Source organism: Typopeltis vanoorti, chromosome 19, assembly GCF_054136105.1.
Source record: "Typopeltis vanoorti isolate ZY-2024b chromosome 19, IOZ_Tvanoo_1.0, whole genome shotgun sequence".
NCBI classification, from domain to species: Eukaryota; Metazoa; Arthropoda; class Arachnida; order Uropygi; family Thelyphonidae; genus Typopeltis; species Typopeltis vanoorti.
Genome location: NC_143567.1, coordinates 54,007,592 through 54,026,732, shown reverse-complemented (window position 1 = coordinate 54,026,732; position 19,141 = coordinate 54,007,592). Strand labels below are relative to the sequence as shown.

The window sequence follows — 19,141 nt, the reverse complement described above, 5'->3', positions numbered from 1 at the left end:
TGAACAATACCTTTCCAATCAAAAAACACAACCAACATCACCTTGATCTTTGACCAACTCATCCATGCTTTTTTTTGGTCGAGTAGGCGCTTTCCCCACCTGCTGTGATGATTGCATCTTGGTTTCAACATCATAGCCATAAATCCAAATTTTTACCACGTTTGCAGCAAATTTCACACACACACACACACACACACACATTGTTCTTCAAGTTCTTTCTTGTCAATTTGTCAGTAATCCAATGAACAGCTTGTGCACATGTTCACTTCAGCAGATGTAACTTGACGACTAATGCTCATAGCAGAGAAACTGCAAATGGCAGTTTGTTGTCAAAACCTGCCACTAGGTGTACTCAGTAGCTGCAGTGCACTCTCTGTGCTGGTTGGCACACTATTTAAAAATTCACTCTTTTTTTGAACATGCCTCGTATATTGGCATGATTGTTATTGAAGGTAACTTCCATGTTAATGATATTGGAAGAGGTTTAAATAAAGATATACAGTTACTTTTAGATGATGCAAAGTTAAGGAGACTTGTGATTAGAAGTAAAATAAAGTACCTTTTGTGGTCTTTCAGATGGATCTGGATAGGCTGTTTGAATGTAAAGTGAATGGAAATACTGGTTCAGTGTTTTGAAGTGTAGGTTTTGAAATTTGGTAGGAAAGGGAGATGTAACAATGAGATGCAGAGCATTCTCCTTGCTTCCTAAATGTCACAAGATTGAAATGACAATTCAACTCACATAATCTGTTCAGATCCGCCCGTAAAGCTACAACATCTACTCTATTCCTCACAGTTCTCTCCAACTTTGAATCATCATCATCTCCAAATAACTGATCGCCATTTAAATCAATATCATTATCATACAAGTCAAATAATAATGGCACTAAAACAGACAAATGCAGCACACCAGTGAAATTAAGGTTTTGAAATTTGATAGGCAAGGAAGAGATGCAGAGTATGCAACTGGTATGGAAATTTTAAATGAGGTGGATGGGATGAAGAATCCATAACAGGGACATAAAGTTTGGGTGGGGTAATAACCAAATCCAAAACTCTTGATCCTTGTATTCACTCTGCCACACACACACACACACACACACACACACACACACTATCCAAGACATTTGTCCATCAATAATTACAGACATTGCTTTATTAATTGGGAAGAGAAAAGAGCAATATTAATGCTGTTTTCTCTGCTCAGTTTATATTGCTAAAGCCCCCATAATGATCACTTATTTTGTACTTGCTAAACTAATTTGTTTACACACTTCCTGCTCATCACTCTATATTTTCCAGCCTATAGCAGTATTCCAGAAATTGAGAGTATGTCAACCATGTTTCAGTGATACATCAATTATCTTCAGATAGTCTGAGTCAATGTCATAAACTCATTCCATTTATTCCTAATACCCCTCACATTTGTGTATATAGGAAAACCAGTGCATTGTCAATATTTCTATAACTGTTACTATGCTATACATCTTCTCATTCTCAAAACCACTGTCCCAACATGAGGCCAGCCATGCTATCTTCCACCCTGTCCTAACTCACTCACTTTCCCAGAAAACAACAGTCTCTCTAAAAGCTTGCATCCTTCCACATTAAAATGCAATCCATCTCTTGTGTGTGTGTGTGTGTGTGTGTGTGTGTGTGTGTGTGTGTGTGTGTGTGTGTGTGTGTGTGTGTGTGTGTGTGTGTGTGTGTGTGTATATATATATATATATATCCCATTTGAAAACAACTGTTGACTGTTGGTGCAAAACAGTCAACAGTATAGCTAACTTATTTGAATATGGCTACTATCAACAGATATCTCAGAGAAGTAGCAAAATAAAATAAAATAAAAAAAGAAAGAAAGAAACAAGATACAGAATAATGATTGACCTGATTACCTACTGTCATTTCACTTTATAGTAGGTAGATATACTTTTAAATAAGTGCTTAAGCAGCCACAGATTTCCAGTTTTGTATTGAATTCTTCAGTGTCTATGTACTGGAAATGTGCCATCAGTGCAGTATCTATCTTCTCCACTTTTTCTCAAAGCCATAACTCTGCACTAGATGATAATACCATGAAGAAACAATTCAAAGGATTTTTTTCAATTAATAACTAATTAGAAATCTATACATATAGTAAAATATCAATGACATTTTAATTTGTGTTTCACAAGTTATTTTATATATATTAGCACTTCCAGGTTTACTGTTGAAATAAATTTTATGCTGCTTCTTTTACATGTATCATGAGGGTTGTTCCAGAGTCTCCACGATGGCTGTTGGTAAATCAAAAATATGAAGAAGCCAAATTAAAAATAAAATATATAGCCAAGAAAAATAAATATGAAATAAACAATATTGATAACAAGCTGGAAAAATTATGTCATTATTTTGAAAAGGTGAGTAGTGACTTTTAAGTAGCATATTCTTATTGTAAATTATTGTTATTATTATTCAGGATTTCCAAGGAGTCACCAGACTCACAGTCTACTATACCTTTCCTTAAACCTGTTCACCATCTTCACATTCACCACCTTGTCAGGCAATGCATTCTATCATCCACTAACATCCATGCAAAAAAAGCCACTTCTCACCTTTCTTACTTACCACTTCCTTTCCCATCTTTCAAGGATGGCCCTACATCCTTGTTTTTTCTCCTTGTTCTGTTATACAAAAAATCTCCCCAGTATCAATCCTGTAAATACCTCTCAACAATTTAAATGTCACAATCATTCTTCCCCCCCCCCTTCATCTTCTGTCCATCAAACACTGCAGTTTGCATGCCCTCAATCAATCCTCATAACCAGCATTGTACAGTCCTGATATTATTTTTGTTATCCGCTTCCTCACCCTTTCCAAGTTTACTTCATCCCATTCAAATCCTCATTACCAGATTTGAGCACGATAATCCAGATATGGTCTGATCAGGACTTTATACAATGGAATCACCACTCTTTTATCTCTGCCCACAAAGATCTTTTTATTTATTATCATCAGACCTCCAAGGAGTCAAGAGATTCACTGTGGGAGTTCCCATTCCCCCACACACGCATAGCTCATCATACCTTGGCTGCAGCATTCCTTTGGTTTAAGTTCACTACCTTTACAATATGCTCTCTAAACTTCTAATTTCTATCAATCATCATCCCAAAATCCCTTGCCTCTTTCCACCAGCGCAGTATGCAGCCTTCTGTTGGTGGAACCCAAATTTCAAGATCTTACATTTAGTTGCATTAAACTGATGGCCCCTTTTCTTCACTGACCTGTCCAACTTATTCAAATCCTTCTGAAGACCACACATTGGCACTATTACTAATAACTCTTCTCAGCTTCACAGTTGAATATATCCTTAAACCACTGACAATATCATTGACATAAATGGTTAAACAGTAAAGGTCCCAGTACTAAGTCCTATAGAAAACTTCACTGATGATCTTTTTGTAAGCAAACAAGTGTGCTTGCTTGAAATAAATGTCCTTTAACAAATCCATGCTGATACTCATAGATAATATTATCTTTATCTGCCCAATTTTATATATGATTTTCCACTAATTTTTCAAAATCTGAAATTGGTCTATGTTTTGATGCCTCCATTGTACTATCATCCTTGTGTAGTGGCACTGTCTCACTAAACTTTGGGCTCTTTTCCAGTAGACTTTCATTGAATAGCCAAGTCACTGGAGTTATTAGTTCATTAGCATATTCTCTTAAAAGACATGGTGAAATCTCATCCAGTCCTGCTGCCTTATGGACTTCCAGAGTACTTAGTATTTGATATACATTTGCCTCTTGCACCCTCTAAACCTTCAATCTTCTCTGTCCCTCCAGGAATATAATATTCCTTTCCAGAATGAAATACTTCAATAAAGTGATCATTAAGAAATCTTCTTCCACTATGTTATCTGTATTGATCTTTGGATCCCCTCCCTTTTCCATCTAATATGATCATTTCTCCATATATGTTTCTTTTTCCTACTGGTCATACTGGTCACATAATAAAACAATTTTGTAAGAATTTCCTTGGATTGCAGTGTAGTCTCCTATTGTATTCCATTTTTGTTTTTCTTACTATTGTCATGGCAGATAATAGTAAGAAAGTAACTAATATCTGGCAGATATTAGTTACTTTCCTGGCTTAATTCTTATATTCCTTATGCAATTGCTTTTCACTTCTCTCCCTTTTCGATTTCAAATTCTTGTTATCTTTTTCACTCAAGGCATGCAATTTGCAACTGCTGTTGATAAATATTTCATAATTGCTCCCATGCACTGCAGATATTTCTCCATTCTGATTCATGGAACTGCCTCTAGCTGATTTCTAAGATTATTATACTAGATTTCCTTATAATTCCACATAAATTCCTTTCCCCTTGATACTTCTTCAGTTTATCCAGCTACCAAGTCAGGACTGTATTGCCACTCTCACCAAATAAGGACAAGAATAACATCTCAGCTACCGTCAGATCCCTTGTGCTAGGACCAAATCCAAAACTCTTAATCCTCACACCATAAACTTTCAAAACCATTAGGGCCATTTCTCTCCAAATTCTTCACACTGAGAGGACACAATTCATCACTTATTATAAGTAACACTTATGATAAGCACTCTTTCCCATCCTGCTGAAATATACTATACTGTTCTATTCCTATAAGGATATCATCTTCTGTCAACCATATTCCTGACTTCAACAATTTTCTGAGTAGGTTGAGGCTATTGGTGTCACCAATTAATTTCCTTTATTCCTGATATCCTGGCATTTATATAAAGAAACATCAGTGCATTATTGTTATTTCTATGTCTATTATTATTCCCTCCAGAGTCCATTTGACTCTGCAGTATATTATACATTCTCCCAATTGACTATCCCTACAAGAAGCCCACCCTGCTATAATACACATGACAATGCTAATTTTCCTGTCCTAATACTCTCACTTGATTAGAGAGCAACAATTCCTCCACATACCTACCCCTTCCATGTCCATCTCTCACATATAGCTATATTCTATCTTAATGCACTTCAAGCATCTATATATTTGATCTCACTTTTGATGCATTCTCGCTATCATTTGCTCTCCTGAATTCTGCATTATTGTATCTGGACAATACACTTACTGTATTCTCTCTTATACTTTTTTTTGCTGCACACTTCCTAATATTAATCTCAGATTAATCATTTGATCCAAGACTGGGAACCACAGATATGAGAGTTCTGAGAAAAATTAGGTGAGTGAACAGATGACATCAATGGCAGAATTATATTAAAAATGAAGATATTAGGAAGGAACTTGATATTGTCACCATTCCAGAATGTGTAAGCAGAGCTAATCTCAGTTATAATCCTCTAAACAGAATAAAAGAGGAAAGGCTAGCAAAACAGGTGTTAATAACACGGTTAGCAGGAAAGAGACCTAGAGGAAGACAAAGATGTAGGTAGACTGATATAGTTAAAAGTGCCTTAGATGATCAAAATATAAAATAAAGTAGTATTGGAGTCCTGGCAAATAACAGACTAATTTGGAGAAAAATTGTAGACAAGAAATTAGTCATAAATGTAAACTCATCATGTAGTGTTATCATAGTATTCTGTATATCCCTTGAAGGTTCATATCAGGAATTTGATGAAGAAGAACCTGAGATTTCAGATTTCTCATCGTTCTCTTGATGCTACATCTCAGTTCAGTTGTACTAACTATCACACTCATCTCCTCTGCATTCTCACCTCACTTTCTTGCCATAATCACATTCTCTGTTGTTCCTGCAGCAGTTCCTCCTCTTACATTCTATTCTGCACACCATGAATCACTGAATCTTCATACATCACTCCCCCTCACAAATCTGTTTACTCCTTGATAATTTGCATCCCCCACTCTCCTCTGATATTCTCCCTTCTTGTTCTTTCACTTAGCTTCCTTTCTTATTTCTCTCATCTCTATCTCTCTCTCTCTATATCTATCTATCTATCTCTTGTTCCACTCTCTTTACTTTCTCTCATTACCTCTCTTTCCCTGGTTCTCCCATTATCTCTCCATTCTTTTTCATAATTTTCTCCTACTCTCATCTCACATCACTTAGCTTTTCAAGTCTCCTAATCTCCTCCCTCCATATGCATGAACTCATTTTTCATAACTTGCACTCCTCTCTCTCTCTCTCTCTCCCCTACCAAGCATCCTACTCTCAAGAGAAGTTTGCTGTCAGAACTGGAATATCTCCAATGTCAGGTCCATCACCACCTCATGCTTCTCCCCCCCCCCAGTTATACTGATAGTATCTCTCTGCCAGCATTCATTCATTTCCATTACACCTTCATCACCACCATTTAAACCAGACATAGCATTTTGTATATGTACATTTTTAATTTATTTTAAAAATGGGAAGTGTATACATACTGCAGGGCACAGCATGGCACAAAAATCTTGTTTGATATTGCACAAAATATACTCTTTAAAAGGTGGCAGGCTAGGCAGCAATGTGTCAGTAAATGGAAGTACAACAGACATCATAATCATAGAAAGAAATAGTACAACATCTAGACACAATATTATTATTATTATTATTCAGGTCTCCATGGAGTCAAAAGACTCATCATGGGAGGTCCTAAGAAACACAAAGTCTATCATATCACTCCTTAAACTCATTGACCGTTCTCACTCTCACCACTCCATCAGGCAATGCATTCCATGGTTCAACCACCCTCCATGCAAAGAAACCACTCCTCACCCTCTTGCTCACAATTTTCTTTCGTAACTTCCAGGGATGGCCTCTTGTCATCACTCCTTCCTGCTGTTCAGCCAAGCGAAAGAACTCCCCAGTGTCAACCCTATAACCACCTCTCAACAGTTGAAAAGTCTCAATCATATCACCTCTCCTTCTTCTATCCACCAAACTCTGCCATCCACATTCCCTCAGCCAATCCTCATAACTATCCTTGTACAGTCCTGAAACCATCTTTGTCATCTGTCTTTATATCCTTTCCACAGTTAATTTATCCCCTTCAAATCCTGGGGACCAAATCTGAGAACAATAGTCCAAGTGTGGTCTGATCAGAGACTTATACAACATAATGATAACCCTTTTATCTCTGCAGGTCAGTGTCCTTCTCATAATTGCAGCAATCCTCTGTGTTACCTTCACCACCTTTGCAATATGTCATCTAAATTTCAGGTTTCTATCAATCATCAACCCCAGATCTCTTGTCTCCCCTACTTCCTCCAGTATAACTCCTACCATAGAGTATGCAGCATCCCATCGATGTTTCCCAAACCTCAAGACCTTACATTTTGCTGTATTAAACTGAAACCCCCATTCATTTGTCCATTTATCTAGCTTATTCAAATCCTCTTGCAGGGCTACCACATCTGCACTATTACTAATAATCCTTCCCAGCTTCGCATCATCCACAAACAACTGAATATCCACTTGCAATGTCATTGATATAAAGGTTAAACAATATAGGTCCCAGCACTGAGCCCTGTGGGACCCCACTTGTAACCTTCTACTTCCTTGAAACTGCCCCACCATACACAACTCTCTGATACTTGTCGGACAGCCAATCCTGAATCCAGTTGACCAATCTGACATTGTGCTGCAACTTAAATATCAGCTAATCATGTGACACTCTGTCAAATGCTTCGCTAAGTCTAAGAAAATTGCAGTATATGCCTTTCCCTCATCTAATGTTCTTGTAACTTTATTATAAAAGGCTGGCATATTGCTAAAACAAGAGCGCCCTTTCACAAATCCATGTTGACTCTCACAGATAACATTACCCTCATCTGCCCAATGCTGTATATGGTCCCTCACTACTTTCTCAAAGATCTTAACAACTACTGATGACACACTGACTGGCCTATAATTAGACACTTCCAGTCTGTTACCACCCTTATGCAATGGCACTATCTTACCTTCCTTCCATTCCTGGGCACCTTTCCTGCAGCCAGACTTTCATTGAAAAGCCAGGTTAAAGGCACTGTCAGTTCCCTAGCACATTCTCTCAAAACTTGTGGTGAAATATCATCCAGTCCCAAAGCTTTATGGACATCCAAAGTACTCAGTATCTGAAACACACTCTCCTCCTGTACCTCTAAACCTCGAACCAGCCCTATCCCTCTAGCATTAAAACTGACTCCTCTAGGATGAAATTCTCAAATAAAGTGTTCATTAAACAATTCCACTATGTCCTCTGCATCAGTCACTCTATTCCCATTTTTATCCCACAATATCATTCTTCCACAGTCATTTCTCCTCCTACTAGCCACATAGCTAAAAAATTCTCTAGGAGTTTCTTTGGATCTTAGGGCCAATCTCCTCTCATATTCCAGTTTCGCTTTCCTTACCACACTAGTCACTCTTCTGGCCTGTGTCTTATATTCTTCATGCATCTTCTCTTCATCTGTCTCCTTATATCTCTTCCACAGCCTCTTTTTCGCATGCAATTCCTGTTTAATATTGTTTGTCATCCACTTTACTCCAAATTGTGTCCTCTTCTTCACTCGTGGTATACAACTTGCCATTGCTGCTAACAAATATTCTTTCACAATTTCCCATGCACTAATGATATCCCAGTCTTCCAATTCAAAAATCTCATATCTCTCGCTGCCCGACTTACATTACCACTCAAGTCATTTGTTCCTACCATCACAATCATCTCATCCACCCGTTCACCTCTCTTAATTGCCATAGCCACCCATTTTATTGTTCTTCCTGGCAAACACTCCTCACGCATCCTATCTTGAACACCACGAATCATTGAGTCACCATACATTATACCTCTTACCATTCCCTCTCTCCTATTGTTTCCATTCTCTCCTCTTCTTTCATTCCCATAGGTCTCTCTCATTCCCTCTCCTCTACTGCTATTCTCTCTTCTAGCATTCCCATACCCCTCTCTCCTATTGTTTCCATTCTCTCCTCTTCTAGCACCCCCATACATCTCTCTCATTCCCTCTCTCCTACTGTTTCCATTTTCTCCACTTTTAGCACTTCTATATCCCTCTCTCATTCCGTCTCTCCTTGTGTTTCCATCCTCTCGTCTTCTAGCAATTCCCATACCTCTCTCTCTCATTCCATCTCTCCTACTGTTTCCATTCTCTCCTCTTCTAGCACCTCCATATCTCTCTCTCATTCCATCCTCTCGTCTGCTAGCATTCCCATACCTCTCTCTCTCATTCCCTCTCTTCTACTGTTTCCATTTACTTCTCTTCTAGCACCCACATACCTCTCACTCATTCCCTTTCTTCTACTGTTTCCTTTCTCTCCTCTTCTAACACTCCCAAAATTCTCTCTCGCCCCTACTCTGATTCGGCTTGCATTTATCTCTTCCGTTCTCCTAATCTTATCTTTCATACTTCTGCTCTCATTCACAAGACATTCCACCTCCTCTTTCAGCTCATCTATCTCCCTCTGCAGGTCAGTCACTCTTAATCTAAATTCACTCTCCCAAACTAAACCATCTCCTAAACTGTCACAGTCACTCACGCCTTCCACACTATCAACTATTATTTTCTCATTCATATATATATATTTTTTTCATTCTCTCCTATCACACTACTTGTCTTCTTACATTCATTCCCCATTTCTGGAGCAATAAGGTCGGATATTGATATTTCGAATGCACTTATTTCCTCCCACTGCCTGCATTTTGCGCACATACGCTCTCCGCTCTCTTTCACAAGCCACATATCCAATTCCCAAGATGCATACATGCCGCAAGTACTGCATGCCACAAAGTCCCTTATGATATTGCTTATAATAGAGTTCTTAAATGGTGGAGGACTTGGCGATACGCCACTTGCGACTGCAGCTGAATCTGCCATCATTCCTTAATGCTGAGTAGCATAATCGTTAATTATTCAATTAATAAATTCCATTAAATAAATAAGAAAAAAAGTACAAAGAATTACAAGCAAAACAAAACATTTAAGTACACTAAATAAAATGAAATATAACTAAATACAGTAATGAAAACTTAGCTTCGTTTTGTCTTCCACCATTATGCATTCGGTTCCGATGGTAACCAAAATATATTATATCGCGACAGCAACTAACTTCCAAAAAATAACCACTGAAGTACACTCCTATTCAGAGAAACAATTTAGGCACTCAAAAACGTAGAAAAACGGGGGGGAAAAAACGGACTATTCACCGATTAAAAATCACTTTCTTCTGCACAACTCAAATTCACTGCCACGTGCTCAAATTCAAATACTACAAAACAGAAACACAGGCTAAATTTATGAAAAATTTGTAATATAACTTCCTAATAATTAATCAATCATTTTTAATATCAAAACTTTCTTCTTTTCACCTCCCTGTACAATACTTCATTATTTGTCCTCTAGTGGCAGTCTTTGATTTTTGACTGATAAAATCTTTTTTTTTTTTTTTAATTAATATGTATCAATGTGAGTGCACAGCTGAGTATATACTTGGTATTGAGAAGCTCAATCAATCAATCTCATTTAGGGTATGAAGACCTTTATAAGAGTTTGCAGGTGAAAGTGAATGAGCTGGTTTCATATGGAAGGTGGAAAGATTTTTTCACAGGGAAACTATAGTTTTTCATTTTATGAAATGAAAACTAGTAGAGAATAGTTTAACACACAGTGCATATCATTATAACAGTCTTAGTTGCTTCGGCCAAAATTCCAAGTAGGAACTTAATGCAGAGCTTTTTCTCCTGAATTCCCCCCCCCCACACACACACACAAAACAGGCAAATCAGCCTTCAAAAATTCAAATCTCTGTCCATCATTAACTCCAAATCCTTAGCTTGTTAGTTTCTGGCACAAGTTCTATTAGCATAATATTAATGTAATACATACACTAGCCAGATATCACAACTTAGTATACTAGATTAAAGCCAGTGGATAGGATTACAACTGATAAAACTGCTATATCTAAGTATTTGAATGCATTAACATGCTTTAGCAAATTAGTTCAATGATTAAAGGGCAAGTAATTATTATTGGGGTGGGGACTTTGACTATAGATTGGAAAGAGGGAAAAGACACATGGGGAAAAGAAATGAAATTAATCTGGAACAGCATACTTATCCAGGTGACTCATTAAGTCTCACCTTATTTAATTTATTGATGAATGAAATAATAAAAGAAATAAATAAAAGGGAAAAGTCTAGAATACTAATTAAAAATGAAATGAAGAATAATTGGATATGGTGATGATATATGCTTACTAGTGGAAAATGAAGATGATTTACAGAGAAGATTACTAAATACATCTGATAATGCAGCAGAAAAGAAAAATATGAAGATATCAATGGAAAAACTAAAACCAATTATGACAGCTACTACAGAACCTATAAAATGTAAATGAGAAATTATTATTATTATGGGTATCTCCATGGAGTCAGTAGACTCATCGTCGGAGACCCAAACTATCAAAACAATATCATATCTCTTCTTGAATTCATTTACAGATGAAGAACTCGCAACTGAGTTAGGCAATGCATTCCACTCATTCACCAGCCTCCAGGCAAAATACCTTGTTCTCACACCCTTGTTAACCACACTTTTTCTTAATTGCCAGGGATGGCCTCTTGTTCTTCCATCACTATCACATAGCTGAAATATTTCCCCTGTATATTTTCTATATTTTCCACTTAAATTACTAAAAGGATTTTATATATCTTATAAAAATCTTTTAGTAATTTAAATGTTTCTATCATATCCCCTCTTCTCCACCTATCAACCAACCTTTGCAATTAACAAGCTCTCAATTTATCAATGTAGGGAGCATTTTTTGCATCACTCACCAACTTAGTCATTCTCCTCTGAACCCTCTCCACAACCTCCTCAGCTCCAAGGAATCCAGGTGAGTGACCAGACATGAGCACAGTAATCCAAATGTGGAAGTATCAACACCTTATAAAGGGGAATAATAACCTCTTTATCTCTGGATGTTAGTGTATTCTTCAATAACCAAATAATCCTATGTGCAATCTTGGACACCTTAGCAATGTGTCCTCTGAACTTCATCTCCTTATCTACTAACACCCCCAAGTCCCTAGCCTCATCAATCTCTTGGAGTACTGTTCCATCAATGTAGTACACAGCTGGTAATCACATCACTTAGCCTTTCAAGTCTCCTAATCTCCTCCTCCATATGAATCAACTAATTTTTCATAACTTGCACTCCTTTCTCTCTCTCTCTCTCTCTCTGAGGCACACCACTGGTCACCTACCTCATCCTGGACTCTGCTCCTCTATACATCACTTTCTGGTATCTCTCTCCCTGAGCCATTCTCTTATCAATATCACCAGTTTAGTATCCATTCCCATCTGCTCCAATTTGCACAACAGTATTCCGTGGGGTATCCTGTCAAAAACTTTAGCAAAATCCAGAAGTACCACTGTGTAGCCATTTCCTTTGTCCAACTCAGATGTCATTCTATTATAAAAAGTTGATAAATTACTAAGGCAGGATTGACCTTTAACAAAACCATGTTGGCCACTATAGAGTATCATATTCTGATCCACCCATTCTTGAATTCTGTCTTTAACCAACTTTTACCCAATACTTTTACCACCACTCCCCAGATGGTGATTGGTCTGTAATTAAATACTGCAGCTTTAGAACTACCTTTATTGCAAAGGAACTACTTTGCCTTCCTTCCACTCCCTAGAGACCATACCAGAGTTCAAACTTAAGTTAAATTAAATTAAATCTTAAGTTAAATCTTAGGGGTGTTGGTAGATAGGGAGATGAAGTTCAGCAGACACATTGCTAAGCTGTCCAAGATTGCACATAGGATTACTTGGTTGTTGAGGAACACACTGACATCCAGAGATAAAGAGGTTATTATTCCCCTTTATAAAGCATTCATACTTCCACATTTGGATTACTGTGCTCAGGTCTGGTCACCTGGATTCCTTGGAGATGAGGAGGCTGCGGAGAGGGTTTAGAGAAGCGTGACCAAGTTGGTGAGTGATGTAAAAAATGCTCCCTACATTGATAGATTGAGAGCTTGTGGATTGCAGAGATTGGTTGATAGGCGAAGAAGAGGGGATATGATAGAAACATTTAAATTACTGAAAGGTTTTTATAGGATTGATGCAGGGGAAATGTTTCAACTGTGTGATTGATAGTGATGGAAGAACAAGAGGTCATCCCTGGAAATTAAAGAAGAGTGTGGTTAACAAAGGTGTCAGAACAAGATTTTTTGCCTGGAGGGTGGTGAATGAGTGGAATTCATTGCCTGACTTAGTTGTGAGCTCTTCATCTGTAAATGAATTCAAGAAGAGATATGACAGATATTGTTTTGCTAGTTTGGGTCTCCCGCGAAGAGTCTGCTGACTCCATGGAGATACCCATAATAATAATAATAATAATAATAAATAACCAAGTAAGAGGCATCAACAATTCCTTTGCACATTCACACAACACCTTAGCTGATATTCCATCTAATCCTACAGCAGTGTTTGCATTTAAATTCTGCAATAAACTAAGTACCTCGGATTTATTAACTTCAATTCTCACATTAGTTATTGCTACAGGTACAGAGATATCCTCACTTGGGTGATAGACTTTTGAAAAGTGATCACTCAGTAAGTCTACTATTACATCTGAATTGGTCACCTCAGTACCATCAGCACCCACTAAAGTTATCCTTCCGAAGTCATTCTTCCTTTTACTTGCTGCATAGCAGAAGAACTCTTTGGGATTACCCTTGATCTTCTTGGCTAAGGTCTTCTCATAATCTGATTTAGCTTTTCTTATTATGCTGGTAACCTCCCTAGCTTGAGCCTTGTACTGCTCATGGGTGTACTGATTGCCTTTCTCCTTGTAAATTCTTCATAACATTTTCTTTTTTTGCAGATCAAGCTTGATACTACTATTCATCCATCTAACGCCTACCTTGTTTGTCTTCCTGACCATGGAGATACATTTGGATATTGCCTTCCTCAGATACCCGCTAATTTTATCCCATGCACTGCTAACATCTTTCCTCTGCAATATGTTCTGCCATGGGACGGCTCTAAGCTCACTCCGAAGCCTGTTATAATTACCTAACCTGTAGTTCCATACATACCCCCTTCTTAAGAGAGAAATCTACAACCTCCCAAGTCAATACCACATGATCGCTCTCACCAATTGGAGGTAACGAGGACACCTTACTTATGCATATGTCCTCTGAACCAATGACCAGGTTCCACACTCTCACAACATGTGTCCCTTCAGTTATGTGCTGTTTCAAGTAATTATCTTTTAGAAGATGTATGAATTCCATTTCCTTTTTGCCATGTGATATTTCCTCCTTCCAATTGATATCACCATAATTAAAATCCCCCAAAATAATCACTAACCCTGCACTCATTGCACTAATCAAAGGGCAAATAATTGAACAAGTTAGTAAGATAAAATATTTAAGAATAGAACTAAACAACTGGTATTACACAAAATGAAGTACAAGAGCAAGCAATAAAAGCTAATATTGTTTCTTCTAATAATAGAATATCTGAATGTCATAACAACCTCATCTGGAAGAATAAAAACATAAGTAAAGAAACAAAAATAAGAATACACAAAGGTGTTGTCAGACCAGTACTAACATACGTAACAGAAAATTGCACATTATCTTCAAAAATTAGATAAATTATTGAAATCATTGAGATAAAATTGATGGCAGGATAGTTTTGAAAACAGCAGCACTAGAAGCAAGCAACTAGGCTTAATAGTGAAAGAAGAAGAACAGCATACCCATAAATAAATAAATACTAGTTAAAAATGCCCATATACTTTCATCTACAATTCTTAGAATTACATTTTTCTTAAGTAAAAACTCAATTATTGAAGTGAATTTGATAAATGTAAAATTAATGAGTTGTAGTGATTATTAGTGAATAATTATAAATCATTAAATTAAAGGAACTGAGCTAATTAATTGATACATTTCCTCTGTATTTTTTTATTCATCTCTTTGCTGTTTTTGTTGGGGGGTTACTTTCAAATATGAAAGTAAACCTTATATTCATGATTAATTTTGGTATAGCACTCTAGTAATTAAAGAAGCATTTCTTAAGATCTTTCTCATCTAGTGATCATGAAAATGTCTTTAGTTTTATCATAAAAATTTAAATCTTAAATACTGAAAGTTTTATCAATTATTGAATTGAATTTCATAAATATAAAAGTTGTAGTGGTTATTAGTGAATAATAAAGATTTAATATTTTGCTATTGTAATAGGTAAAAGATGAACACAGGTTCTGTAAAACTACAATACTGAATTTGTTTAGGACTTACCGTCTCAGGAAGATGATTTTAATACTTTACTTTTGCTGGTAATGATGAAATAAAAATTTGTTTCTTTTTTAATTATTATGACTGTTTATTTATTTATTTTTCATGTGGGCAATGCTCTCCAGCATACATGTAGAAAGATACATGTATAATTTAGTAATAAGAAGTTTTAAATATGCCATTCATTATATGAACACCATTCTTAAAAGTGAAACTGTCATAAACTTGAATAATATATTAAAACATCATGTTAGAGGCTTAATGGATTTTTTACAACACTCAAAAAGGATTAAAATAGAATTTAATACTTTCTATATTTCGTCCTAGTCACTAGGACATCTATGGTCATTCAGGCTTGGCTGACCATGTTTTGGACACCACCCACAGGGTATCATGGAAGAAAACCACCATGCTCCACCACAGCAAATTCAAGAAAGAGAGACTTTTCTTAGAAGCAGCAGGAGCTCTCAGAAACCAACCAAATCTTAATAAATACGGTTGCATTAAGCTTCTGAAGATTTGGGAAACACTCATCACCAGAGGTCGCACCTTACATTCCAGGCCACCTACAACCGCCCTTAGAGGGCGCTCCACCTAGATAGGACTTTAGTGTCACCTACGTGGTTGGGCTTAGTATTGTATGATATTTGTGTTCATGTTACATTAGTTGTTTTTGTAATCCCCGTAGAGGTCCTAGTGACTAGGACGAAATATAGGAAGTATTAAATTCTATTTTAATCCTTTTTGAGTGTTGTAAAAAATCCATTAAGACTCCAACATGATGTCCTCTTGCATTTAAGCCTCTACACACGAATATTAAAACATCATCTTAACTGGGATTCCTTTGACTTCTTGAACATCACTAGAAATTAGGCCTGATGCAGGTCATCACACTAAACAGGTTATTATTATTATTATTATTATTATTTGACACCTCCAGGGAGTCCAACAACTCATCGAGGGAGGATACCTGCACTACAACTCTGTCTCCACCACTCAGTCCACCAACTGACCACAACTACACCAATGCAATCTATTGACCACCACCACCACTAATATTCCCACAGACATCACAAGTATCCATGCCCATGGCAAGATTCGAACCCACAGTCTTTTGACTGGAGAGCGGATACGCTAACCACTTGGCCAGCTAGATTGGTTTATTATGAAAATAAAAGAATCTTCATTTTGTTATGTAAATAAAATAAATCTCAGCTATATATTAGTGTCCAGTGATTAATACTTTCATGCTGGGGTGAGCAAGAAACTCTCACTGCCACCTTGACCTTGGGGCAGAGTGAGAGGATACATCTCACTCTGCAAATGCACCACCTATCACAACATGTTTTTCGATTGTAACCCAATCTCCATGGTGGGGGGGGGGAAGGAATGTGTTTGTTACAGGAGATATTGGAAAACAGTAATTAAAGAAAATACTATATTTGGCTGGTATATTTGAATCACTAAAAGATAAATATGTGAACCAACATTAATGAGCCACGTGAGAATAGCAAATGTAAGGGCAAGACAGAACAGGTGTGAACAGAAATAATTTCGTTAAAGATACCAAGCAATTTTAAACCTGGTTTTACTCCATTTTTCCCAAGTGAGCAAACAGACAAAATGTCAAGTTTGCACCTGCAATTGATGCAAGACTAGCTGATCCCACAGGTAGTGCAAGACCAAGGCAACTCGTGGTAAAGGTGGAGCAAGCTCTGATCACTAATCTTAATATTTACCCTTAATGCCAAAACACATCTCGAAAGAAGGGGATGTATGATGTTTTGTATTAAAGGCAAGGGGCCACTACCCAGACCGGTTTCGACCTTATGAATAAGTAAAGCCGTCTCTAAAAATTCGGACGATCCCTAGGCCACTCAATTGTGGGCGAAAGACCATCCATCTCGGCGTTGGCTCCACTCAGTGATGGCCTTCCACCCTCCACCACCACCGAGCAGAACCGCTCAAATTCCGAAGAAAAGCATTCACCGACAATGCCCCTCACCGGGCCGTGCCAGAGAACATTTTCCCAGGAGACTCAAATTGCTCCCTTAAGGCAAAAACCTTAAGAGAGCGAACTCAAAAACTCTCGAATCTCATCTCCAGCGTCCGCCTCCCATCTGTGGGAGCCAGGCTAGAAATACCAAGATTTAGTAATGCAGAGCTTATAAGTATTTTACCAAAACAAGTTACCATAAGGTGTTTTAACCTTATTAAATAAAAATCTCAGGAGGAGATCTAAATGTAGAAAGTATTTTTAACTTGGGTATAATTATGTTAAAGATACCAAGCAATTTTAAACCTGGTTTTACTCCATTTTTCCCAAGTGAGCAAACAGACAAAATGTCTAGTTTGCGCCTGCAATTGATGCAAGACTAGCTGATCCCATAGGTAGTGCAAGACCAAGGCAACTCGTGGTAAAGGTGGAGCAAGCTCTGATCACTAATCTTAATATTTACCCTTAATGCCAAAACGCATCTCCGAGAAGGGGATGTATGATGTTTTGTATTAAAGGCAAGAGGCCACTACCCAGACCGGTTTCGACCTTTATTGAGGTAGAATGGGAGTTCATGCCTTTCATCACTGGCCTCTTTAGATTTAAAAAAGTTGTGCTGAGAGTCAGCTTGATAGTGAGAGAGGAGAAGGAAGATAGAGTGGATAGTAGTAGATAGTTAAAAGAGGCCTCAGTCGATCTACTTGGCCTGACTTAAATGCCAGCACCAAGCAGATCTCCGACATTATCTCCCTCCATCCGTTCTCCGGACAGCCAACTCTTCAGATGTCTGGCCGATGAAAGAAGTGAAAAAACAAATGCAGGAAGATACACATAAATTGAAAATCAAAAGAACTAAGACACACATAAACAGAAACAACAAAGGAGCTAGAACACGCATAAACAGAACAACAAAAGTCGGTGAATTAACAGAAAAGTACTGCAAGAACGGGGGAAAAGCCTGGCCCGCCAAGGAGCTGCACCGCCTCGCTGTAAGCCTTCGCCGCTCGGGTTCTCAGGTCTGTCCCCTCCCATGTGGATTAAGCGTGAACATACAGAAACAGAACCAAGAAACGTGGAAGGGGCTTTTTTTTTTTTTTTTTTTTTTTTTTTTTTTTCCTCCTCTCTGGCAGATCGATACTAGGAGTCGACTGACTTGTTAGGCGAGGTTTAAATCATCCTGCTGTCTATTGTTGTGGGTTTTAATGATGAGATCTGCTAATTTGTCTCCACGGACGTGGTTTAGCATGTAGAGGCCTCTGTGCAGTGCTAGTCCCATGTCGTCCTCTGCATCGATAGGACCAATGATCTTTTCAGGAGTGATTTCATCTATATTATCGACAAACACGTCGTTCCATTCTGCACTGACGACTCTTGGCCCGTTTTGTCTTGAATCCCGTTTTGAACAGCCAAAAATGTCATTGGCGCAGAACCGAATGAGTTCCCTACCCTGAAGGCAGCGCATGAGGGAACAACAAGAAAGAATCATGCCGCCACGTCTGAAACACTGCCGAATACACCAATAGAGAAACCTACAACCAGGAAAGACAAAAGGCAGAAAGAACCAGCCACCGAGCAAACCGCCACTACAAATGTAGCAACCGAAAATAACCAGCAGCACCAACAAAAAGGAACTATCACTGCAGTCACAATAGATGAGGACACGGAGGCAGTAGATATGGAAATCAACAATGCAGAAAGCACATAAAAGAGGCCAGCCAGCCCTGAAGATAAATATTAAAAAACCAAAACCAGCTGAAGTTGGAAAAATAAAATCAACTTCAGAACCCACAAAGTTCTCTCACGCAAAGGCCAATGCACCTATATTGCATCTCTTAAAAATTTCCCCGAGGAGGAGGCGAGACTACAAAAAGCAATAGAAACATTC

At 37.8% G+C, this 19,141-nt stretch overlaps 1 protein-coding gene across 2 annotated transcripts in view; it reads left to right on the top strand.

The window, feature by feature from the left end:
* The window catches only part of LOC150096126 (organic cation transporter protein-like), a 156,005-nt gene that overhangs the window by 63,605 nt on the left and 73,259 nt on the right, over positions 1-19,141 (top strand). For both annotated transcript variants that reach the window (XM_090408869.1, XM_090408870.1), the window contains 2 exons: positions 2,255-2,402; positions 15,207-15,301. In XM_090408869.1, coding sequence (XP_090264995.1) covers positions 2,255-2,402; positions 15,207-15,301 — 243 coding nt within the window. The remainder of the gene's footprint in view (positions 1-2,254; positions 2,403-15,206; positions 15,302-19,141) is intronic.